Genomic DNA, 24,856 nt, shown 5'->3' on the forward strand with positions numbered 1-24,856 from the left:
TGAGGGTGGGGCACAGTGGCTCATACCTATAATCCCAGCACTTTGGGAAGCTGAGTCCACAGGATCGATCGAGCTTGAGATCAGCCTGCCTGGGCAACATAGCGAGACCCCATGTCTACAAAAAAATTAATAAATAATAAGCTGAGCATGGTGGTGCATGCCTGTAGTACCAGCTACTCAGGAGGCTGAGGTGGGAAGATCGGTTGAACCCAGGAATTTGAGGCTATGATTGTACCACCACACTCCAGCCTGGACACCAGAGTGAGACCTTGTCCCTGGGTGGGGAGGTGGAGCAGGGGGAGGCAATCCCAGCACTTTGGCAGGCCAAGGCAGGAGGACCACTTGAGCCCAGGAGTTTGAGACAAGCCTGGGCAATGTAGTGAGGCCTCATCTCTAAAAATAAAATACAATGAATTTTTAAAAATTAAAAAAAAAAAAGAAAATTTGCTTGACGTCTTCTTTATTCCCTTTGCAGACTTACCTCCTACTCCCCCAGCTGAGGTTCCTGGATCAGCACCAAACACACTGATCCTTAAATCCTCATCTCAGGGTACATTTTCCTGGAATCCAAGACAAGGAACCACTCCCGAATCTCCCCAAACATTCTGTATGAGGGCAACGCTGGACTTCGTGGCCGAGAGGAGAGCTGTGTATGTTCCTGAGCTACAGGTGGGTGTCTGCCTGCCTGCCAGGGAGACCTCTGGAGGGGTCTGTGCCAACAGTTCTTTCCACAATGAGAGCCTGGAGGGATGGAGCCAATCACATGCTTTATTGCGCCCTGGTTCTGACGCCCACTCTCGCTACTCTGCATGGGTGAGGATTGGGTCTTCCAGGAGTTTTCTGGAGCCAGAGGCAGGTCGACAGTTCTCACCGTCCCAGCAGAGGCAGAATGTAAAACCAGTGCTCCATGGCGACGTCTCACTGGGACTGACCAGAGCTCCCAGCTACCCCTCCAGCTGGGCCCTGTCCCAGTGCTCCCGGAGGCTGGTGCCACTGAAGAGGGCTCTCAGCTAGAGGGAGGCAAGGGGACTTGTCTGGGGTGAGTCCTCAAGGGATGTCTGTGAGTCTGTCCCCTCTGAGGAGAAGCTGCCCCCAGTGGGGCGAGGGACCTGGCTCTGCCTTGGGGGCTGCTGCCAGAAGAAAGTGGTGGCAAGCGAATGCTCGTGGGCAGGGTCAGGGAGCTCGTGGGCGCCTTTGCCGTCTTCAGCCTCTGCAGCCCGGCCAGCTTCCTGGGGTGGAAAGCCTGCCTGGAAAGTTCTGTTCTGTTCCCCTCTGGGGGCCCCAGGAAGCCAACAGGACTTTGGCAAACGGTCCATGCCCAGTGAGTCTAGTGGGGGCTGGTCCCACCTCCCCTTAGAAGCGACCTCTACACTCAGACCCTGGCCCTTGGCCGCCGCCCCTCTTCGTTCTGGTCGCACTGAGTGAGCAGTGGGAGTCTCTGGGAAAGAGCAGTGGGTCAGTGCCTTCTCCAGGAGTATCCGGATCTCCTCATGCCTGATCCGGGCCTCCTCCCAGAGCTCCTGGCCCAGGCCCACCCGGCTCAGGGAGGCCACCTGCAGCCCCACGGCTGCGAGCTTCTCAGCAGGGAACTCAGATGCCAGTCGCTGCAGGTAGCGGTGGAGGCGGCGCTGGTCCCCAGGACTGACCCTTGAGGCCTTGTCCAGCCTGAGCTGGGCCATCAGGTCCTGACAGTCCATGTGGAACCAGGTCATCTGGGGGACAAGAAGAGAGGGAGGTGGGGACTCAGGCTAGAAGTGGGACCGTGGAGGACTGAATTAATACGTGCCCCATGCCAGGGCCTCGCTCGGCTTGGCCATGATCTTCTCCACTGACCATGATGATCCTGGTTTCCCTCTCTTCCCTGGGGTTCACACACCTGCCATCTGGAAACAGCCCCCAAGCACCCTGAGGATCATCAGACACTTTTTTTTTTTTTTTTTTTTTTTTTGAGATGGAGTCTTGTTCCATCACCCAGGCTGGAGTGCAGTGGCGTGATCTTGGCTCACTGCAAGCTCTGCTTCCTGGGTTCAAACAATTCTCTTGTCTCAGCCTCCTGAGTAGCTGAGGCTATAGGCACCTGCTGCCATGCCCAGATAATTTTTGTATTTTTAGTAGAGATGGCGTTTCACCTTGTTGGTCAGGCTGGTCTCGAACTCCTGACCTCAGGTGATCCATCTGCCTTGGCCTCCCAAAGTGCTGGGATCATACGTATGAGCCACTGTGCCCGGCCCATCAGACACATTCTAATAGACCTACGGGCCAGCAGGCACTTAGCTCTCTCTGGGGCTCAGTTTCTTCTTCTGTAAAATGGAAGTTGCAGTAGATGATCATGAAAAGCCTTTTGAGAGGTGAAATTCCTATCCGTGGTTGTATTAACCCCTGTGAGTGCTGTGAGGGAGAGTCTAGCTAATGTTTATTGAGCGCTGACTGTGTGCCAGGTTGTGTTTGTCTCAGGCAGGATCGCACTGAACTGCACCAGCAGCCCATTTCACAGAGAAGAAAACTGAGGCTCAGAGAAGTGAACTCACTTACCCTAGGTCACACAGCAAGTCAGGGAGGAGCTAGGATTCCCAGATCTGTCCTCCAAGCACCTCAGTGGGCAGAAGGAGAAACGGGCCAGGCAGGGGTATGCCCTCACCATCACACCTCGAGACTGTCAGCCACACCAGGCCCGGAGGCCCCCTCCCTCCAGCCGAGCCTCTGCCCCATTTTGTGATTCTGTCTGTCCCCGCTTCCCCCACAAAATGTCTGCAGACTGCAAAGAAGCCAACACATTCCCAGCAGCTCGTGAAAAACATAATCTTTCTCTCCATTAATTTAGAACCCGACAGCGAGCTGTTAGGCTGTAGGGATTGGAGAACCATTTTCTCCGAAGAGACCATCTTTCCACGGATTAAGGGAACTTGTCTTTAGATAAATGGCTTCATATTCGTGCAAGCACACGGAGCTCATGGCCAGGAAAGAGCTCCATAAATCTCCGTTAGTGGCACCATTGTGTTATTATTATTTAGGACCAAAGCTGCTGCACAACGTTCCCCACCAGGGGCTGAGCCTGATGCTGGGCTGTCCCATCATCTGTCTGTCTGTCCAGGACTTGACCTTCCAGGCTAAGCTGGACAGAGATGGATAGCACCTCAGAAATCATCTTGCCCAACCCCTTGTGGAACGAATTGAAATTCAGGGCCAGAGAGGAAACAGGGCCAGCCCAGATCCAACAGCGAGAGTTGGACTCAAAGTCAGGGTTGCTTCCTCCTCTGCATGACTTCTAGGCCTGGCACAGACACCACCTCCACACAGGCCATCCCCAGGCTTCCAGCCTATCCTGACTCCCTGCACAGCCTCCCTGAGCCCCTGTGGGCCAAGCCTGTGCCAGGAACCATGGATAGAGCTAGGACCAACTCGGACCCAGTCCCTGCCTCAGGGAGCTCGCCTCGCGGACACCATGCAAGAGACAAGTGAGTGACAAGCACCAGGACAACTTCAGATCAAAGTGAGTGCCCAGAAGTGACAAAACAGGGTGATGAGAGAGACAGGGGTGGGTGGTCAGAAAGAGCGTCTGCAAGGAGGGGATGTGTGAGCTGAGAACAGAAGAAAGACAAGAAGCCAGCCGGTAAATGGGAAGAGCTTCCCAGGCTGAGGGAACAGCACATGCAAAGGCCTCAGAGCTGGAGCACGTTTGATTGATCTGGGAAGGCCATTGGCGCTGGAATTGGCTGAAATCAGTGGGCAAGGCAAAGAAGCTTCCAGATGTCCTTAACCCTGGAGGCACTACTCCTCTTCCTCCTCCTCCTAATAATAATAATACTGATGTTAATAATCATTCTGAATTTGAACAAAGCCCTGTGCCAGGGGTTACTTCCATTGAAATCTGTCACTACCTGGTAAGGCTGGCAGTAGAGCCAGATGGTCTGGGTTTGAATCTCTGCCCACTCGGTTAGCTGTGTGACCCTGGGTGAGTTATCTGACCTGTCTCTTTCCTTATGTGGAAACGGGCATAATAGTAGTACCTGCCTCATAGGATCGGGGCGACAATAAAACAGTATGTGAAATGACTAGAACAGGGCCTTGCTCATCATAAGAACCACACAACCATTAACTATGGTCTTAGCAAAGAGCTGAGGCCTAGAGCAGTGAAGATGGTGGTTGAGGTCACAGAACTCACTCAAGGACATGAAGCCCTGGGCTCCAAGGCTAGGATTCTGCCTGTATCGTGCTCTTAACTGTGCACAGCTGGAACTGGGGGAGCCCTTTGCTGCCACTGCCGACATCTGCCTCCCTTGCCTGCTGTCCCAAGCAGACAGAGAGTGCCCTGTCCTCCCAGGGCCCCAGGTGTGAGTTGACCAGAGCCCTTCCTGCTGCTCTCTGAAGCAGCCTGTGACCGCTGTGGCCTGCACGCTGGGCCGGCCTGACAGCTGGGAGGCTGGGGCAGGTCTTCCTCATACTCTGTCCTTGGTGGCAAGTGCAAGGGGCAGCTGAGGGCACTGGGCCTGGGCCAGACATGGGGGCGCTGTCCCAGCTGGACCACACTCTCCCACCCTGCTCCTTTGTCCCCACAGACCTCAGTTTTCCCATAAAAAAAATTTTTTTTTAAAGAGAGATTTAGCTACATGAATTTAGGATGGGTGGCAGCTCTTAAATCAAATCCTCCTTCACCGCTGCCCTCTTTGGGCAGTTTTCTCATCTGTAAAGTGGGAACAACATTGGTGTCCTGTCATCAAAGAGGTACGGGTAAGAACGAAGTCAAGTAAGGTGTGTGAAGTGCTCACAGGAGGGTCTGGTGTGGTGTACACACTCACAAATGTGCACTACCCTCCCAACAACCCATCCTCATCATCATCGTCAGGTCTGCTTGGAGAAGGGACTCTGTCATCATCTCTTCTCTCTTTGGGGAAGCATATAGGGCATGTCACGGGGCACCACGGATACATCTATGTTCAAATCTCAGCTCTTCTCCTTCCCACTGTTTTTTTCCTGTTACAAGACTTGGGAGTGAATCACAAAGAGCCTCGGGCTGTGTCTAGGTATCCCTGTCCCCGCTGTGCCCCCAACCAGGGGATGGGGGTGGTGTCTGTGCAAGTGGGCGGGGGGGCTGTGCCTAGGTATCCAGGGGATGGGGGGCTGTCTATGGAGGTGGGCCATGGGGCTGTGTCTAGGTATCCGTGTCCCCACCATACCCCCAGCCAGGGGATCGGGGAGATCCGTACAGGTGGGCCCCGGGGCTCACCCTCTTGCAGAAGCGGTGCAGGTGGAGCAGCGTCTCGAGGTCTGTGCGTTGCCGCTCGGCCGCCATGTAAAAGTGGGTCAGCTTAGCCTGGAAGGCCCGCTGGGTAGAGGCAAAGGCTGCCAGCTCTGGGAACTCTGCTCCTTCTGCCCTCCCAGTCCCTCCGGCTGCAGCTCCCAGCTGAGCGGCCTGCTTGGACAGCTCCAGGCCTCGGCGGTACTGGGCCTGAGAGGGGAGAGAAGGGGGTGCTGACTCAGCTCCCGCCTTGGCTGGGGCCTCCCTCAAAAGTCAACAACCTCCAGCTGCCCTGCTGCCAAGCCAGGAGACTTCCTGAGCTTCGGTTTCCTCATCTGTAGAATGGGGACCCTAACAGCACCCACCTTACAGGGCTTAGCTCCTGGTGAGGGGTGAACAATAAAGAGCAGTTCTCATGCTTCTGGAAGTCTCCAGGCCCTCGCCATGGCAGTTCACTTTGCCTAGCTGGGCTCTGCTTAGATGTCCCTTCTGGAAAACTTCTCTGACTCCAAAGGCTCCTGCTCTGAGTCCCCACATTCTCCCTTTCTGTGCACGTTTCCCTGTTTGTCCCCACCCCCGCCCTCGCTCCTCACTGTCCTGGGAATTCCTGAGCGCTGATACGGGGCTGAATCACCTTGTGGTCCGGAGCCTTGTCACGTTGCATCATGTTGATGCAGCTTCCCTGCCCCTCAACCCCCGGCTCTGTGAGGCTGAGTTATCAGGTCTAGGGTGAGGCCCTGGAAATGGCATTTTAAGAAACCCTCTGGGGAATTCGGAATATTCTTTGGGCTTGGCCATGTGGTAAGAACCCCTGAGGGAGATAACATCTCAGCTGAGCTCTGCAATCCAAGCTGGTTCCCTCACTGTCCCTGGAACTTTCCTTGCTCTTCCCCCCTCCACAGCTTTGCCCTGGCAGTGCCACCCCTCTAATGCCCTCTCCATCTGCTCCAGTCCTGCTCTGCTGTTGTCTGGAACGCACTGCAGCCTGGAGGAAGAAGTTCTCAAACTCTGCATGGGCTTTCTCCACTGTCTCCAAACTTCCATCCTTGGGGGTCAGCGTTTGCAGGCACCGACTTCCTTCCTGCTCCATCCAGTCGCTGACCTGGGGCAGGAGAGGCAGATTTGGACATGACGGGCTGCTAGGCGACCTCCCTTGTCCAGCTTCCCCATTTCCTTGGAGGCTGAGGTCTTCGGTCCTCACTCATTCAGTGGCTAGGGCTGTGGCCACTGGCTCGGACTGACACTCTCCCAGTTCTGGGCATGGGAAGAAATGGCTTGCGGAGGGGAGTGCGTGGTCATGCTCTTCAAAGTGGGACCCCAGAGGGCCTCTGGCCTGGCCAACGCCCTCAGTGCACACTGTTATCTGAATGAAGTCACAGGGTGGTGAACTTCAGGCTACTCTAACCACTCAGTGACGCCGGATCATAAAAGGGGTGGCCTCAGGGGTGATGAGCTCCCTGTTCCTGTGTGTGTGCGTGCGCACGCGTGTGCACAGGCAAACAGTGCTGGAGAAGAAGCTGCAGGCTGCAGAGGAAAGTCCATGGGCCTGCTGGAAACTCACTGTGTGAACATGGTAAGCCACTCCTCCTTTCTGGGCCTCAGCTTACTCAGTGGTAAAATGGGGTAGACATAAAGATTCAGTGAGGGACAGTGGGTACATAATGGCTCTCAACCCCCTGAGTGGAAGTTCCTTTCTTATTCTGGGGCATCTTAAAGAGCCTATTCACTCACTTTATCCTCACAGATCCAACGTAGCAGGTGCTAATATTACCCCCCATTCAACAAATGAAGATACTGAAGCACTGAAGAGTTAAATATCTTGTCCAGGACCACACCATGAGTAAGCGCTGGAGCCGGGAATGGACCAGTGCGGTCTGATGCAGGAGCGCGCCGTGCCCCGCAGCTCCAGGCAGAAAGGAATGTGTTGGTTCTCAGCACCCGCAGTCAGATGAAGCCACACCAGGTGCAGGTTCCAGAATCAGACTCCGAGATATGCAACCACACACAGGTGACATAATGTCTCCCAGCCTCAGTTTCCTTGTCTGTGCAGTGGGTGAAATCCTAGCACCTTCCCCAAGATGAGTTTGGAAAGCAATGATGTTCACAACGGCTTTGGCCCAGGGCTTGGCACAGAGTTGGTGCTCAATAAATGCAGCTCTTGGGGCCATGTTCTCACTCACTGAGCACTTATTGAGCACCATGTCATGTGCTATGCCCCAAGGATGCCTGCCTGGCCTTTGAAGGACTGCCAGCCTGGTGTCCTTTCTCCAGAACAAAGCACCTGCCTAGGGCCGGGCCCAGAGTCGGGGCTTTCCTGTGGAATGTGGCCAGGCAGAATCCCCACACCTCAAGCCAGACCCCCCTTTCACCTGGTGAATGGCAGCTTCCAGGCGGCCCAGGCGGACACGGAGCTCCAGCTTCCCCAGGAGGCTGTTGGATGCGGTGACCAGAACATGAAGCTGCTCGTCCACAAGGCTGTACAAGGCAGTGGCTGCAGCCAGATGGCTCCTGGGAGGTGGGCGGAAGTGAGAAAAGGCCTGTGTTGCCCTCTTCACCCTGCTGTACTTCTGCCCCACATAGGCCTGTCCCTCCACCTCTGTGGCCCCAGCCTGGGTTTCCAGCTAACTTGTTGTGTGACTGTGGGCAGGTCCCTACACCTTTCTGGGCCTCAGCCTTGGTCTTCCATGGACTGGGAGGACAAGAGAACACAGTAGGAAGTGAAATGACCCTCCCCCTTCCCTAGAAGGGTATGAAGCTGGCCCGGACAGGGTTCAAAGCCCAGCTCTGCTTCCTTCTAGTAGGAGGCTCTGTGCAAATTTCTCAACCTCTCTATGTCTCTGCTTTTTCTTCTGTGAGGTGGAGATAATCACAGAACCCATTTCATAGCATGGTTGTAAGGATTAAATGATCTAACGCCCTGGCCCTCAACTCCAGCTATACATTATAACCTGCCCTGGGAGCTTTAACAAATCTTAGTGCCCTGCCCCAGGCCAACGAAGTCAGCAGACTCTGAGTGCAGCCAACACACTGATGTTTTCTTTTTTTTTTTTTTTTTTTGAGACGGAGTCTCGCTCTGTCCCCCAGGCTGGTTGCCCAGGCTAGAGTGCAGTGGCGTGATCTCTGCTCACTGCAGTCTCTGCCTCCTGGGTTCTAGCGATTCTCCTGCCTCAGCCTCCCGGGTAGTTCGGATTACAGGCGTGCGCCACCACGCCCGGGTCATTTTTGTATTTTTAGTAGAGATGGGGTTTCACATGCTGGCCAGGCTGGTCTTGATCTCCTGACTACAGGTGATCTGTCTGCCTCGGCCTCCAAAAGTGCTGGGATTACAGGCATGAGCCACCTTGCCCAGCTGGGACACTGATGCTTTCTAAAGCACCTCAGGTGGTTCCAGGGGCAGCCAGGGCAGAGAACCAGGGCTCAGCATGCAAAACACTTAACACTGTGCCCAGCGCACGATGTTTGTCAGGTTCGCGCTATTTCTATTGCAATGGTGGGAAGTAGCTGCAACACACCTGCCGGCCCTGCCTCCATTTCACAGATGGGAAAACTGAGGTCAAGGGAGGGGAACCGACTTGCAGATGGGACTTGTTGGAACCTGACCCAGGGCTGTTTCTGCACATAATTTTTTAAAATGCTCAAAGCCACAAGACACTAAGGAAGAAGTGTGGATGGGATTTCAGGCATAGCGATACTTGCGTGAAGGGAGGAATTTCAAACCCTGCTCTGCCCTCCTCTGCCTTCAGAGGGAAAATGGAAGAGAGAAGGTGGAAGAAAAGCTTTTAACTTCCTGAAGGGTGCCTTGCTCTACCTCGGCCTCCCCATCTGACTGCAGCTCCCCACGGGTTGCCACCCTTGCAGGGAAGAGGTGTGGGCCCAGGGTGCATGAGTGGGACAGAGAATATCTGCCTGCCTGGAGAGGGAGGAACGGAGGGACACGGACAGCCTAGGGCTGCAGGGACCCGCTACAGAACAAACGCCTGCAGCAGCTCATGTGGGACCACAGTGCCCCCTGCTGGAGCTTCTGGTAGCTGTGGGTCTGCGGGGCCTCGGGTGGACAGGAGGAGCCTGGGCCCGGCAGGCAGGTGAAGGTGGAACAGGCTGAGAAGGCAGTGCCAGCCCCCACCGGGCACTGAGGGGCAGGGAGATGACCCCACACCTAATGCTGCCTGTGCGTCCATCTGTGTGATCCTGCTCTCAAGTCTAGTGCAGCTCTGGGTGGTTTGTTCAAGATTCTGGGGCCAGACAGCCTGGATTCAAGTCCGGGCCCCACCATATCCCAGCTGTGTGACCCTGGACTAATCCCTTACACTCTCTGAGCCTCAGGTTCCTCCACTGTAAAATAGAGATAATACTTACAGCTACCTCAGGAGTGAATTAAATGAGTTGGTATTTGTAAAGCCCTGAGAAAAATGCTGGACACATACAAAGTGCTATTTAGGTCTTGGTTCTGTAAATAAAATGTTCTTAAAAACTCATGCATACCAGCCCTTGACTTCGAATATAAGTAACTGTATTCTAAGAGGGTGAAAATATTTGCAATTACTGACCAATTTAATGACTGACTTTCCCCCACCCCCTAAATTTAAGAAAGCTGGAACTTTCCAGGAATGTCTATAATTTATTCCGGCTCTGAGACCCCCGAGACACCATGAGGTTCTCACAAGTGTGTCTGAGCAGCCTAGTGGGAAAGGCAGGGCCGGGTAGGGGTTCAGTGCCCAGAAGACCTGGCTTCAAATCCGCGACCAGCTGCTGCCTAGCAGCTAGTTCCCTTCGCTGAGCCTCAGTTACCCATCAGCCAAATGGACAATGTGGACCTCACAGGGTTCTTGCCAGAAATAAATGAGACAGGCTCTTGGAGGGGCTCAGCCTGGTGTGTGGGTCGGAGAAAGTGCTTTGTCCAAAAGGGTGACCAGAAATGGGTAGGCAACATCCTCCGATGCCCATCCCAGGCTCGAGACGGCTGGGGCTGAAGAAGGGGAAGCAGAGAAGGGGCGAGGAAATTGCCAGGGCTCAGGGTGGGTTTCTGTGACCAGGTTTCAGTCTGGGATACAGGCCCTGCAACTACTGCAAAGCTGGGCACCCTCAGGGCTTGGCTATGTGACCCCTAGGTGGTGTGGTCCCAGCTCCAAGCTCCTGGGCCAGAAACAGGAGCGGGTGGAGGAGGAAAGGCCTGGACGTCTGTACCTGACATCAGGGCTGAAGTCCAGCCTGCTGGCATCGCGCTGCAGCCTGGCCAGGGTGGCTCCACCTTCCCGCTGGAGGCCCAGGAGGCCCGGGTCCCTCAGCACAGCCTCCATCAGCTCCTTGGACTTGCTCAGGCACCTGGTGGCCTCCTGCCAGCGTAGGGAGGTGCTCTGAGGCTCCATCCCCACTCTCCCTTTGCAACCTTCCAAGGCTCCCACACCCAGATCAAGTCCAACTCCCAGTTTGGCATTCAAGGTCCTCCAGAAAGTCTGTCGTTTCTGTCTCTAAAATATCCCCTGTAGCCATGCCCCCTCTCATCACCATGGCAACCTCTCTGGTCCACCCTCCAGTATCTCTTGCTGGGACACCCATTCCAGCCTCTTCACTGATCTCCCTGCTGCCCTCTGGCTCCCCCTACAGTCTATTCTCCACATGACAGTTGAACGGATCTCAGTGCAAATCTGATAACCCCTGGTTTAAAACTCTCCAGTGGCTTCCCTGCAGGCTTCAAATTGAATCTCAGACCAACTCTTCCTTGGTCCAGCTCCCGCTGCATCTAGAAGCTCCACTCGTGCTTCTCTCTCACTCATTCTGCTCCACATTGGCCTCCTTGCTACTCCTGAACACCCCAGGTATAATCCCACCTCAGGGCCTTTGCAAGTGTTTGCCCCCTGCCTGGAACACAGCCCCCAACAAAGGCAGGCTCCTTCTCAAACTTCAAGCCTCAACTTAAACTCCAGCTCTTCAAAGAGACCCTCCTCCCTCATTATTCCCAGTCTTACTTCCACAGGACTTGACACAATTTGGAATGACATACCCATTTATTTGTTTGCTTTTTAAATTACCACTTCTGCCACAGCACCATGAACCCCGAGAGGGCAGGGACAAGTCAGTTTGCCCCAGGCTGGTCTCCAGTGCAGGGTACAAAGTGGGTGCCCCTCAAATATGAGTCAAGTGAATGATGAAAAACAGGGATGATAATGTCCTCCCCCTTTTCCCCAGGCTGCCCCCTTCTCAAAGTCCTTGGTCCCTGGAGTCTGGGATGTAGTGTGGCTTCCCCACCCACTGTGCTCCAGGCTCACCTGCATCCCGCCAGGGGGGTCGGCCTTCTCGAATTCCTCGATGGAAGCTTGCAGCAGGGAAGAGGCCTGCTGGAGGTCAGTAAGGAAAGGGTCCAGCTTCTGCAGGACAGAGGACCAGAGGGTGGGTGTCAGTCCAGGCCAACCCAGAGCATGCCTTTCCATCCCAGGAGCGCACAGGGCAGGTGGGAAGCAGTGGCTTTCCAACTCCAACTCCAGGTGCATCAGAAGCATCTGGAGAGCTGGTTAAAACAGGCTCTGGGCTCTGCTCCTGAGTTTCTGCTTCAGTTCCTCTGGGGCGAGGCACGGTAGAAAGTGCATTTCTAATGAGTTCCCAGGTGTTGCTCATGCTGCTGGCCTGGGGAATCACACTTTGAGAACCACTGGTGTTGCATATGAGTGAGGGAGAAGAAAGGAGACAGGCCTGAGCGACTCCCAGGCCTGTGGCGATACCGTGGTTGGTAAGGGAAGGAAGAGGGGAGTTAGAGCACATTCTCGGCTGAGTCCCGCTTCAGCCCAGCTCCATCACTTACAAGCTGTGAGGCCTTGGGGGGCAAGTTACTTAACCTCTCTGTGTCTCTGCTTCCTCCTCTTTAAAATGGACATCATAGTAGTTCCTGCCTTATAGGGTTGTGTCAGGATTAAACCCATTAATATATGCAAGGCACTTAGAACAGAGCCCAGCCCGTACTGTGTTTATCGTCATTCTCAGATCTATGTAGTGGGCCTATAGGTAAGATTTCATGTGAAGGAAAGGGTTTAAAGCGAAAACACAGTTCAAAAACCAGTGGATTCATTGGAGGCCTCTGGAAAGGGAAGCTAGGACCCTGGGGGACAAGCAGAAAAGGGAATTGTTCAGTAGGTATCTTTTTGTACCATTTGAAATGTGAATATACTTACTGCCTATTCAAAAACACACAATTAAAAAAAAATCACCTGGGCAAAAAGTAAATAAGCCACCATGTTAGACTGTTAGTATAGACCAGTGGTTCTCAATGATGGGTGACTTTGCCCCCCAGGGACATTCAGCAATGTCAGGAGACATTCTTTAATTGTCATAATTTGTGGGGTGCAAACAGTGGGTAGAGCCGGGGCTGGTACCTAGCATGTCGCAACGCACAAGACAGCTCCCCGCAAAACAGAATTGCTTGACCCCAAATGTGAATAGGTTACGGTTGAACAACCCTGGTCTAGAGAGAAGCCAGGGTCATTGACGGGCATGGGTTTTGGTGTGGTTTAAGCCCACTGAAAGGCACCCTCGCCCTATGTGTCCTCATGTACTGAATTGGGTATGAAATGCCCCCTCTTGGGGCTGTGGGGAGGAGGGACTGCGATCACACAGGAAAGGAGCCCAGCAATGGCGGCTGCCTTATTTCCTCCCTCTTATTGGAGGGAACCAGACCCTGAGCTTCCTGAGTTGTGTGGGTCCATAGAGCAAGTGCCTGTAAATTTTATTTATTTTATTTTATTTTATTTTATGATTATTTTTGAGACAGAGTCTCACTCTGCCACCCAGGCTGGAGTATAGTGGTGTGATCTTGGCTCACTGCAATCTCCGCCTCCTGGGTTCAAGTGATTCTCATGCCTCAGCCTCCCGAGTAGCTGGGACTACAGGTGCATACCACCATGCATGGCTAACTTTTTCTTTCTTGTATTTTTAGTAGATATGAGGTTTTACCATGTTGGCCAGGCTGGTCTCAAACTCCTGACCTCATGTGATCCACCCACCTCGGCCTCTCAACATGCTGGGATTACAGGTGTGAACCACAGCGCCCAGCCCTGTAAATTTATTTTCAGTTAACATAGACATAGCTCTTATGTGCCAGACACTCTTCTAAGCTCTTTGCCCACATTAACTAAATTAATCTTCACAAAAATCCCATGAGGAGGTACTGTTATTATCCCCTATTTAGCTGATGCAGAAACCAAGGCTCAGAGAAGGTAAGTAACTTATCCAAAATCACACAGCAGAGTTGGGATTGCAACGCACGCAGCCTGGCCCCAGAGCATAAGCTCTTAATCATTCTACTCTGTACCTTCATTGTAAACATTTGTTGAGTGACTGTTCATTTTTTAGCATAGCAGGGTTGAGGCAGAAGAGTGAAGAGAGGAAGAGAAGGAGTGCAGGTCAGGGGCTAAAGGCTGTGATGGTAAACACCTGGAAGAATTGCACCCACTCGGTGTGGCAGTAGGGGAAGGGGCCTTCCAGGGCTGCGGGCAGCTGGCTGGGGTCCACATGGTGGCTGAGGGCCTTCAATGAGGTCAGCACCTCCACCTGCAGACCAAAGAATCAGGAGAACCAGAGACTCAATGTGAGGACAGTCATTTTAGAAGGTCCTGCCCAGATCCCTGCCCCAGCACCAGTTCACCTCCCACAAGTAAGGCTGACTCTAGCTTTAAAAGTTGCTTTGTGGGCAACCAATCTTCTCTGGAAACTTACAAATCAAAATTCAGAACCAGAACCCAGTTAAGGAACGGCAAATAAACAGCACTCACACTGCCACTCTCCTAGCTTGTGCCCAAGGCAGGCATCATTAATCAATCATAGCACTCAGTCCCTCTGAGCTTAGCTCCTTCCCAGTACAGCTCTCCGGGCAATCACACAAATGGATTGAAGCTGGCCCTTGTGATGAAACTTCTTTGTAATCCTTGCACAGCCACCAAGAGCTGTTTCCTTCTGGGGGCTGGTGAGAAAAGTCACTAAATCCCAACAGTGTCCCCTAAGAGATGGAAGAAGAACTAGGTGACTGCTTCTCCCAGGCAGAGAAATTTGAGGTTTATGCTGGGAATAGCTCCAGTACCTAGGCTTGGGATTTGGTGGATTCTGTGGTTTTTTTGGACCCAACTGATATTCCTGCTACTCAAAGTGTGGTCCATGGGCCAGCAGCACCAGCATCACCTAGGACATGTTGGAAATTCAGAGTCCCAGGACCCATCCAGAACTACTCAATCAGAACCTGCACGTTAATGTATTTCCCCAAGAGATCAGTAAGCACATTAAAGTTAGAAAAGCACGTCTCCAACCCACAATGTGCCTCTTCACTCACCAGAAGGAAGGAGAGTTTGAAAATCACATCCCGAAGCAGGACAGAGGACTGACTGCCCATACTCATTATTGTGGTGTATGGCACTAATTAAAGGGAGCTGCAGGGCTCTTTCCTGCAAAATCCCACTTCAGCTCCACATTTGTATTAATTAGGGTGAGAAATACAGGAAGAGCAGGTCTGACCGCAGTGTGAAAAAGGCACCGGAGTCAGGTAACTCCAGCTCTGCGTCTAGCTTGCTGTGTGGCCTTAGGCTTCAGTTTCCCCCTCTGAAAAGAAAGGGAGGAGGGATGGACCAGATGAAGCTTTTCAGATAGGTTCCATGCCATGTGCAATTCTCGATCATGTGGCAGCACCCACCAGGAGTTGCTAGGATAGCCAGAGAGAAATCATTTTGTGACTGATTTGACGATGCCTGCCACAGAGCTATACTGGGGAGTGGTAGCACTCAGGCCTCGTATTTATTGCCCTACACTAGATTATTTCAAGGTCTCTTCTAGCTCATGAATTCTGCAGTTCTCCCTCCCCTTAACCCCAGCTCAGCTAGAGCCCAACGGCTCCCCTCCTCAACTGCCGACCCTGAGTCCCCCTCACCTGGATGTCAGGTAATGTCTGCAGCTGAAGAGCCGCCTCCTTCTCCCCCAGGAAGAGAATAGCTCGGATGGAGGCTGGGAGCTGAACCTGTCAAAGACAACCACTGCAGAGTTGCTCTGCCCAAGCCTTCATGAAGCCTCACACACTTTGATTTCCTCCTTCATCCCCTGTAAGATGCAGGCAAATGGGCCACAAGGACAGGATGGGGCCCCCCCATGGCTGGGATATTTGTGTGATATGTTTGGACCGTGAATCATTGGTTGGAAGTCATGAGAGCAGTAGGTTCAAGCTGTGTTGCAAACCTTTCTAGATGACCTGCCCCTCTGGGCCTCAGTTTGCCCATCTACAAAGCGAAGGAGGTCAGACCATAAGGTAAGCAGATGCAGAACCTCCATTGACTCTGCTACCCATAATGGCTGGATAGGAATCTCTTCTCTCCTCCCTTCTCAGCTCATGAGCTTTATGTGATCTAAGTCTAAGCCAATCAGTGTGTAGCATTCACGCCCAGGCCACAGGGTTGGGTGTGGAGGGACTCCTGAACCCACTGTAACTGAGACACAAATAAATGTTTAATGAGACCTCTGGGAAAATGATCTCTTACTCTTTCCTAGTGGATTTAAATTAGAGACCATGTGAAGTCAGAGCTGCTGGGAGCCATCCGGCCACCAAGGGGCACGGGGTGCCAAGCGGGGTGGCTTGGCATCCTCCAAAAAGAACGGGGTCAGAAATGGAGAGAGAGGAACCAGATTCTAGTGACAATAGCTGAGCCCTTGGATCGAGCCATATTTGAAACTGGACTTGGCTCCTGGACTGTCCAGTGACATGAACCAATGAGCTTCAAGCTTGTTAGGGCTGAGTTTTCTGTTGTCTGCGGTAAAAGTTCCTGCTTGAGAGTCCTGGTCCCAGCCCTAAGCACTCCTGGGCTCTGTGAATGTCAGGAGGCCCCTGGTGGCTTCCAGGACTTACTAGGCTAAGGCTCTCCACCTCCCACTCACCTGGGTGGCCTGAAGGGCACTGACCAGACCAGGCTGTGGGGGCTGTTTCCTGGCATCGATCAGGACCGCCAGCCCCTTGGCTTTATCTTCAGGCCTGTGGGTGGTAAACAGAATGGACGGTCTTGCTGGATGGCCTTGGACAGGGGGCAGAATCTAGTGGAAGGTGAGGGAACCTGGCTGCTAGAAACCTTGATTGACTGGTGAACTCTTCATCCTATAAGACCAGGTTCCAATGCCCCTTCCAGGAAGTCCTCCATGGTTCTTCTCCAGGCAGAGCCCTTTGCTTCCTCTTTGGTGCTCCTGAAATACCTCATACAGCCCTCGTTTATAGCCCTACTATTCCTAACTCTAGCAACTAACCCAGGTACGGTAAGTGAGTCACTTGGGACTCACCCACTTTTTTGTGTAGGCAGAATCCTTACTTTGTTCAAGAATCCAACTCCTTTCAAAAAGCCATGTTCCCCCAGAGCCTGGCTTCTGATTGGTTGAGGCCAACAGTAGTGACCTAATTCCTCTGGCCAGTGATTGGTTTAGATGGGGGAGGGTCATGTGACATTTCTGGCCAATGAGATGTGAGGGGAAGTTTTCTGGGGAAAGAGGCTTCTGGGAAAGACATTCTCTCCTTTAGAAAGTTCTTACAAAGAGATCGAGGCAGAGCCATAGAATGATACATTTCCTTAACAGATAAAACATTTTAAATGGGAATTTCGGTTAATTACAGCCAAAACACTCTCCCTAGTTCAGCCACATTGCACTGAGCTTACAGTGGGCCACTTTTCAGTGACTATCTTAGGATTTTCCAAACTGGCCCAATTTTCAAGACTTGTTAAAATACAGATTCCTCACCCCTTTCCTTCCCCATCCCCACCCCACTAGCCATCTGGCCAGTGGGTAAAGGGTGGCCAGGGAATCTGTGTGGTTCCAAGCACCTTGGCCAGTCTGATAATCAGGCAGGACTGAAAAATAGCCCCTAACTGCCTTCACGCCTTACAACCACTCAGTGCACAGGCAAAACCTGAGGTGGCCCAGTGGGAGGGTAGAGCTGTGGCGTTGCCATTAGTACCGTGTGATCTGGGCAAGTGATTTCATCTCCCTGAGTCAATTTAATAATGATAGTACTGGCCTTATGGGTTGTAGTGAGGACTGATGAATTCATTCGTGTAAAGCACTCAGTGACTGCATAGAGCAAGTAAACGGAATGTAAATATTTGCTATGATTATCCTAGAAGGGGAAACTGAGCACAGAAAGGCCCAGTGACAGATAGTGACAGGAGGCTCTGGGAGGTGATTTCAAGTCGGGCACAGTGGCTCACGCCTGTAATCCCAGCACTTTGGGAGACCAAGGCAGGTGGATCACCTGAGGTCGGGAGTTCGAGACCAGCCTGACCAACATGGAGAAACCCCGTCTCTACTAAAAATACAAAATTAGCCGGGTATGGTGGCGCATGCCTGTAATCCCAGCTACTCAGGAGGCTGAGGTAGGAGAATCGCTTGAACCCGGGAGGCGGAGGTTGCAGTGAGCTCAGATTGTGCCATTACACTCCAACCTGGGCAACAAGAGTGAAACTCTGTCTCAAAAAAAAAAAAAAAAAAAAAAAAAAAAAAAAAAAAAAAAAAAAAAAAAAAATTCGAAAACCACTGATCTACAAACATCGCTCTTCTCTTCATCACAATGACACTCCTGAAAGTTTCTTGGCCATGGTTTGTTTCTCGCACTCTGTCCGTCTCTCCCACCAGCCTGACAACCCCCCGATGGCAGGGACTGAGGCTGTTTTGCTCTCCCCCAGCATCTGTCTGGGGACTGGCTCTGTGAACAGACGACTGGATGGAAGGATATGGTGCCGCTCCACTCAGTGTCTGGTCCAGGGCTCTGGGCCCAGAAGGTTGAGTTGGGGCTGGAGCAGTCAGGGTGGCCCAGACCCTTACCTGGGGATGGTGCACAGGTAGGAGAGTAGCTTGGTGACCTCTGAAGCTGTGCACCACGGTGCCTCCCAGGCACCCTCTGTAGTTGACACCAGAAGCAGGGGCCGCCCAGCCCTGTCCCGGCCACCTGGAGGACAGAGGGCACACGTGAGCAGTGAGAACTTTGGTGGGGCCCTCTAGGGAACCTCTCCTGTGGCCTTCACAACTTTGGCCATAACGGTTCCTTTGCCTGGAACACCCTTTCTCTCCTTCTCCTTCTGTGAACTCTGACTTCTACTCATCCTTCAAGACCCAGCTCAAATGTAACTTCGTGAGAAAAGGCTTCCCTGAATCTCCTCTGTGCAGAGCACTCCCTCTGTGTAGAGTATGCGGGCAGGCACAGCTCACAGTGTGGGGTCACACAGAAAGGGGTCAAGTCTCTGCACTGACTCACTGTGTGTCTGTGGGCAAGTCAGTGCACCTCTGAGCTTCAGTTTCCTCATCAGCTAAACAGCGGGAATAATCTGCTGAGCTTATTAGGTTATTTCGAGGATGAAATCAGACAGCTCCTGAGAAGCACTTAACACACAGCAAGAGCTCAGTGAATGATTGAGTTGCTTAATCATTGGTCGTTACAATGATCACTGTCTCTGTTCTCATCTCCAGTCCAAGGGGTGGTGAGTGTGCAGCCCCGTGGCCACCAGCTCACGATTTCTTCTTGCAGACTTTCAACCCTAGGTTCCCGACAGGCTATTTCCTGTTCCAGAAATCTAGGCCGTGTGCCTCACTCTCCCCACAGGGGTCATGAGGCTGAGGCTCCGGGAGCCAGTACAGCCCATCCTCATGGGAGGAAAGGGGAGGGGAAGTACAGCAGCGAGGAAAGAGGCCCAGGCTTTGGGAAACCACGCCTGTCCCACAGCCTGGACTCAGAGCCCTGCACTTCAGTCACCTCACTCCAGGATGCCCTGCGATGGCCACCAGCCACTCCATGTGGACACCACCCTCTGCAACGTGCAAAACCCTTCACAGCTCACGAAGCCTTGGACAAACCTAACCACCTTCACAAGTGCTGCCTCGCAGGAGTCCAACCACCTGGAACATTCTTTCACATATGTCTTAAAATCTGACATAATTTTTAAAACAATAAAAAAAATTTGTGTGTATATAAATGTGCATCCATATATATCAATGTTATATCCTCTTGATATTATGGATTTGATCTTTTTCCTAATATTCACTTACAAGTTTCAGAAGTAAAGACATTTTGTTGGGGCTAAGAGGGGAGACTTGAATAGGAACTGGAAATTGATTAGTATGAGGACATTATTTTTCATTTTGTTAGGGGGCTGGGTGCAGTGGCTCATGCCTGTAATCCCAGCACTTTGGGAGACCAAGGTAGGAGACGGCTTGAGCTCAGGAGTTTGAGACCAGCCTGGGAAACATAGCAAGACTTTGTCTTTACTAAAAATTAAAAAAATAATTAGCCAGGAGTGGTGGTGTGTGCCTGTGGTCCCAGCTGCGCAGGAGACTGAGGTGAGAGAATCGTTTGCGCTGGGGAGGTTGAGGCTGCAAGAACCATAATTGTGCCTGGGTGACAGAGTGAGACCCTGCCTCAAAAAAAACTTTTTTTTTTTTTAATCTGTTAAGTGTACTAATGGTATTGTGATTATTAGGGAATGCACTGAAATATTTAAGGGACAGAATATGAAGATTTGTAATATTTTTATAAATTCTTCAGAAAAAAATAGATGAAGCATGACAAAATGTTAAGATTTATTAAATCTGGGTAATAGGTACATGGGTATTCATGATACTCTTCTGTCTACTCTTCTATGGGTTTGAAATTTTTCATAATATAAAAGTCAAAAAGAAGGTGAAGTCATTAAACCATGAAAAAAAAATGCACAACTTGTGAAGACGGAGGTGCTGGTACAGGTCCCTCCAAAATCCTATCACAGCTGCTGGATCCCTTGGGTCAGGAAATGCTACATCACGTACCTAGGTCCATTTTGCTGATGAGGAAACGGCGGTGAGGAAGCAGCTTCCCAGTCCCCCATGGGCCTAGGTCCCCAAACTCTCTGCAAGGGTAGAGACCATGCCTGATTCACCCCTTGAATTAGGGGTGATGGTGAGCCTTTGTCTGCTATAAACCTGAGGCCTGGAACTCAATTGCAGCTCTGATGGTGCTGCACTCCCCTTCTCTATAACCTTCTATGGCTCCTTATGGCCTTGAAGAGAAACTGCAAGCTTCTGGACCTGGCACTGAAGTGTCTCAGGCCCTGCACACTCTTCCACCCTCATTTCATACACTAGCTGTTAGGGGCGAAGCTGTGACTCCCACCCCTCCAAATTTGTATGTGGAAGTCTTAACTCCCAGTACATCAGCATGTGACTGCATTTGGAGATAGGGCGTTTAAAGAGGTAATTCAGTTAAAATGAGGTTACTGTGGGCCCTAATAGAATATGACCAGTGTCCTTGTAAGAAGAAGTTTGGACACAGAGGGAAGACCCCATGAAGACACAGGGAGAAGATGGGCATTTGCAAGCCAAGGAGAGAGGCCACAGAAGAAACCAACCCTGCCAACACCTTGATCTTGGACTTCCAGCCTCCAGACCTATGAGAAAATGAATCTCTGTTGCTTAAGCCACCCATGTTATGGCAGTCCTGGGACACTAATATACTATGTCTCCCCTTGCCACCAACGACAGGAGATACCACCCAGCTTTGTTCACCCTATTCCTTCTGCCAGGTATGCCCTTCTGTCCTATCGCCAACTGGCGAAATCCCCCTTATCGTTCAAAGACCAGCCAAGATGCCACCTCCTCCAGGAAGACCTCCCTACTGCCTTCCCTCTTTAGAAGCTCTTCCCCAGTCCCAGGTTCCCAAAGCAAATGTAGGCCTCTGTGAGATCCTGCAAGACTGAGAGCCCTTATGGGTGTGCACTGGGTCAAACTCATTGTTGCATCCCTGTGCTCAGCACAAGGCTGGATAATCAATGTCTGTGATTGATTCATGAAGGAATGGAGGGTTAGAGCAACACCTCTCAAACTCTGATGGGCCTGGGGATCTTGCTAGAATGCAGATGCCAGTTCAGCAGGCCTGAGATTCTGCCTCTCTCCCTAGCTCCAAGGTCATGCCAATGTAGGTAGTCCCCAGATCTCACTTTGATCTGCAAAGGGTTCACACACTCAGGACATTCCACACCGGGACACAGTGGTCATGCGATTAGTTCACATGTCTCGTTCCCCACACTGCCTGGAACAGGGCCCTGCACCCCCACACCCAGTACCAGCTGAGTTGATTACAGCAAGGGGCAGTTCTCCACCTGATTTGTCTTCAGCTGGGCCAAGGAGATCCTTTTGCCCCAAATGTTATCCTCACTTACCAGTTGGCACCAGAAAACCATCATTAGCATCTCAGAACCTTGGCTTGAAGCTGTGCTGTTCACAGATATTATGAGCCTCAGGTGAAAATGAGGATTGCAAAATGAGGGTGGTGGGTAAGCCGGGGTTGCCCAAAGTTGCTGAAAAATGTGCTGTATCTGCCAGCAGCAAGAAGAGGCACTCCAAGTTTGGGGAGGGAGGAATGGTAAGTAATTGAATTCGCAAGCAATTAGAAGCAGTTTTCATGTCAAAACAAGTGTGAATGTATTGTATTTATGGATATTTAAACTGTATAGAAATTTTAAAGACAAAAAGGATTTCAGAGATCTGTATGGAGCAACTGAGAGCTCAGGGTGAGGTCTCAATCCCAGGGGCTCTGTTCATTCTCTTCTGCATTAGGGATTTTCCAGTGAAAAGACAGGGAAGCCCTCTCCTAAGGCTTTGTGCCTGTGGCCCCAAAGATGTCTATGCCCTAATCCCCAGAACCTTGAATATGTTACCTTACATGGCAAAAGGGACATTGCAGATATAGTGAAGGGCAGGACCTTGAGGTGGGGAGATTATCCTGGATCATCCAGTCTAATCATAGGAATCCTTAAAAGCAGAGAACTTTTCTTGGCTTTGGTAGGAGCAAGTGCCAAGATGGATGGAGGGTGAGGGAGATGCAACATTGCTGGCTTTGAGGGTGGAGGAAGGGGCCACAAGCCAAGGAAAGTAGTGGTCTCTAGAAGCTGGAAAAGGCAAGGAAATGGAATCTCCCTTAGAGCCTCCAGGAAAGAATGCAGCCCTGCAGACATCTGGATTTAGCCCAGCAAGATCCATGTTGGGCTTCTAACATACAGAGCTATCAGATAATACATTTGTGTTGTTTTACATCACTAATTTGTAATAACTTGTTATGGCCACAATGGGAAACAAATACAGTGCCTATTAAATAAAACCCCATCCCCAGCATGGGAGCAGACATTCACATCTGCGTGTTGATCAGTTTCTTTCCTGAGAACAGATCTTTATGGGAATTTTATGGGGAGACCTGCTTCATGGGGCTGGCTTGGAGCAGATCTAGATCTTGAAGCACAGGCTCTGGGGACTATTTGCGCTACAAGGAAACTCCAACAGAGGCCAGTGTGGACGCAGAGACACCAGCGAGGAGACCACTATAGCAGGCAAGAGACCACACTGGGTTGGACTTGGGTGGGGTGAAGTCAACAGATTCTGAATACAATTTAATGGAAGAGTTGACAGTTAAATTGAATGTGGGGTGTAAGAGAAAGAGAGCCATCAAGGATGATGTCATCATCTTTTACTGCCATGAGGAAAGACTGGAAAGTTGGGAAGTGCAGGGTAAGGGAATGTGAAGTCAGGAGTCCATATTTGGACATGCTAAGTTAGAGATGCCTGTGAGTCCTCCATGCAGAGACATCAAGGAGTAAACAGCTGGATGGATAAGTCTGGTGTTCATGGCCAGGACCCAGGCTGGAAAAATCAGTGTCGGGGTTGTCAGTGTGGAGAGAGCTTTTACAGAAAATATTCCGCCTCCTGGATGAGATCGCCTAGGAAGTGAGTGTGGATGGAGAGGAGAAAGAGACCAAGAACTGGGCTTTGGGGGCCCTCCAGGATTTACAGGTTGTGGAGATGAGGAGGAGACAGGAAAGGAGACTGCAAAAGTGTGGCCAGTGAGGTGAGAGGAGTCACTGGGTGACTGAAGATCTAATGGCAAGTGAAGAAAGCCTTTCAATAGGCGGAAGTGGCCATCCATGCCAAATGCTGTGGAAGGGTCAAGGGTAATGAGGACTGAGAATTGACCCCTGGATCTAGAAACATGGAATACAATGACAACCTCAACAAGACCTGTCTCAGTGGCACAGGGGGGAACGGGTTCTGATTAGAGTGAGTGGAAGAGAGAAAGTGTGGAGACAGGGAACACAGACAACACTTTTGTGGAGTTTTAATGTACAAGGGTGAGGGTGGGAACATGGGGGCCTAGAATGGCTGGTTTCAAACTGGGCAATATTGTAGCATGTTCTCAAGCTGATGGGAATGGCCCAGAGCCAAAGAGGGAAGATGATCCTGTAGGAAGGAGAGGAGAATCTTGCTGGAGGGATGTATTTGAGGAGGTAGAGAGGAACAGAGCACTGGTTCAGGGTCAGCCTCGGGCACATGGACAATTCATCCGTACTAGAATGTTGAGCCTGTGGGTACAGACGCCAGCAAGCAGGTGAATGTGGTTCACAGAGAAGGAGTTCATAGACTTCTTCCAATTGCTTCTGCTTACTCAGTAAGACCAGAAGGAAGGTCATCAGCTGAGATTTAAGTTGGGGAAGGTGGTGTTGAAGGTCAAAGGAGAGAGAAGGTGTAAAGTCATCACACAGGACTGTGGGGGAGTCATTCAGGACTCTGGAGGTGAAGTAGGATCCACCAGCACCACTGGGACCCCCAGAGGTCAGTGGTCAGGAATCTAACACAATTAGCCTGCACAAATGTGTGGATTTTTCCATCTTTGTTCAGCTTGAGGGTGCAGGTAGAGAGTTGGATCTTACGGAGGCTGGGATTTCTCCAGGTAAGTGTGAAGGTGGAAAAGAAAAGCAAGCGAGTGTTTGAAAGGAAGTGATTACAATGTGAGCCTGGAATCTAAGCTAGGAAGAAGGGATGTGAGGATGTGACAGAAGGTAGGGGAGACATAATGATGGAGAACGGATGTGATTGGGGTGGGGAGACATGATGATGGGGAAGGGATGTGGTGGGGGAGACATGATGATGGGGAAGGGATGTGGTGGGGGACACGATGATGGGGAAGGGATGTGGTGGGGGAGACATGATGATGGGAGGGATGTGATGGGGGAGACATGATGATGGGAGGGATGTGATGGGGGAGACATGATGATGGGGAAGGGATGTGGTGGGGAGACATAATGATGGGGAAGGGATATGGTGGGGGACATGATGATGGAGAAGGGATGTGGTGGGGGAGACATGATGATGGGGAAGGGATGTGGTGGGGGAGACATGATGATGGGGAAGGGATGTGGTGGGGGAGACATGATGATGGGGAGGGATGTGGTGGGGGAGACACGATGATGGGAGGGATGTGGTGGGGGACACATGATGATGGGGAAGGGATGTGGTGGAGGACATGATGATGGGGAAGGGATGTGGTGGAGGACATGATGATGGGGAAGGGATGTGGTGGGGGACATGATGATGGGGAAGGGATGTGGTGGGGAAGACATGATGATAGGGAGGGATGTGGTGGGGGAGACATGATGATGGGAGGGATGTGGTGGGGGAGACACGATGATGGGGAAGGGATGTGAAGGAGGAGACATGATGATGGGGAGGGATGTGGTAGGGGAGACATGATGTTGGGGAAGGGATGTGATGGGGGAGACATGATGATGGAGAAATTATGTGGTGGGGGAGACATGATGATGGGAGGGA

At 51.7% G+C, this 24,856-nt stretch overlaps 1 protein-coding gene across 2 annotated transcripts in view; it reads right to left on the reverse strand.

The window, feature by feature from the left end:
- Positions 1 to 443: 443 nt before the first annotated feature.
- The window catches only part of KIAA1755 (KIAA1755 ortholog), a 46,757-nt gene continuing 22,344 nt past the window's right edge, over positions 444 to 24,856 (reverse strand). The window contains exons 5-14 of one of the 2 annotated variants that reach the window (XM_010355339.2): positions 18,059 to 18,182; positions 16,133 to 16,226; positions 15,138 to 15,224; positions 13,658 to 13,774; positions 11,503 to 11,601; positions 10,421 to 10,569; positions 7,606 to 7,744; positions 6,216 to 6,338; positions 5,225 to 5,446; positions 444 to 1,712 (exon numbers count right to left, since the gene is read on the reverse strand). In XM_010355339.2, coding sequence (XP_010353641.2) covers positions 1,011 to 1,712; positions 5,225 to 5,446; positions 6,216 to 6,338; positions 7,606 to 7,744; positions 10,421 to 10,569; positions 11,503 to 11,601; positions 13,658 to 13,774; positions 15,138 to 15,224; positions 16,133 to 16,226; positions 18,059 to 18,182 — 1,856 coding nt within the window. In that variant the 3' untranslated portion in view covers positions 444 to 1,010. The remainder of the gene's footprint in view (positions 1,713 to 5,224; positions 5,447 to 6,215; positions 6,339 to 7,605; positions 7,745 to 10,420; positions 10,570 to 11,502; positions 11,602 to 13,657; positions 13,775 to 15,137; positions 15,225 to 16,132; positions 16,227 to 18,058; positions 18,183 to 24,856) is intronic. The other variant, XM_030915552.1, reaches the window with a different exon arrangement.

Source organism: Rhinopithecus roxellana, chromosome 13, assembly GCF_007565055.1.
Source record: "Rhinopithecus roxellana isolate Shanxi Qingling chromosome 13, ASM756505v1, whole genome shotgun sequence".
NCBI classification, from domain to species: domain Eukaryota; kingdom Metazoa; phylum Chordata; class Mammalia; order Primates; family Cercopithecidae; genus Rhinopithecus; species Rhinopithecus roxellana.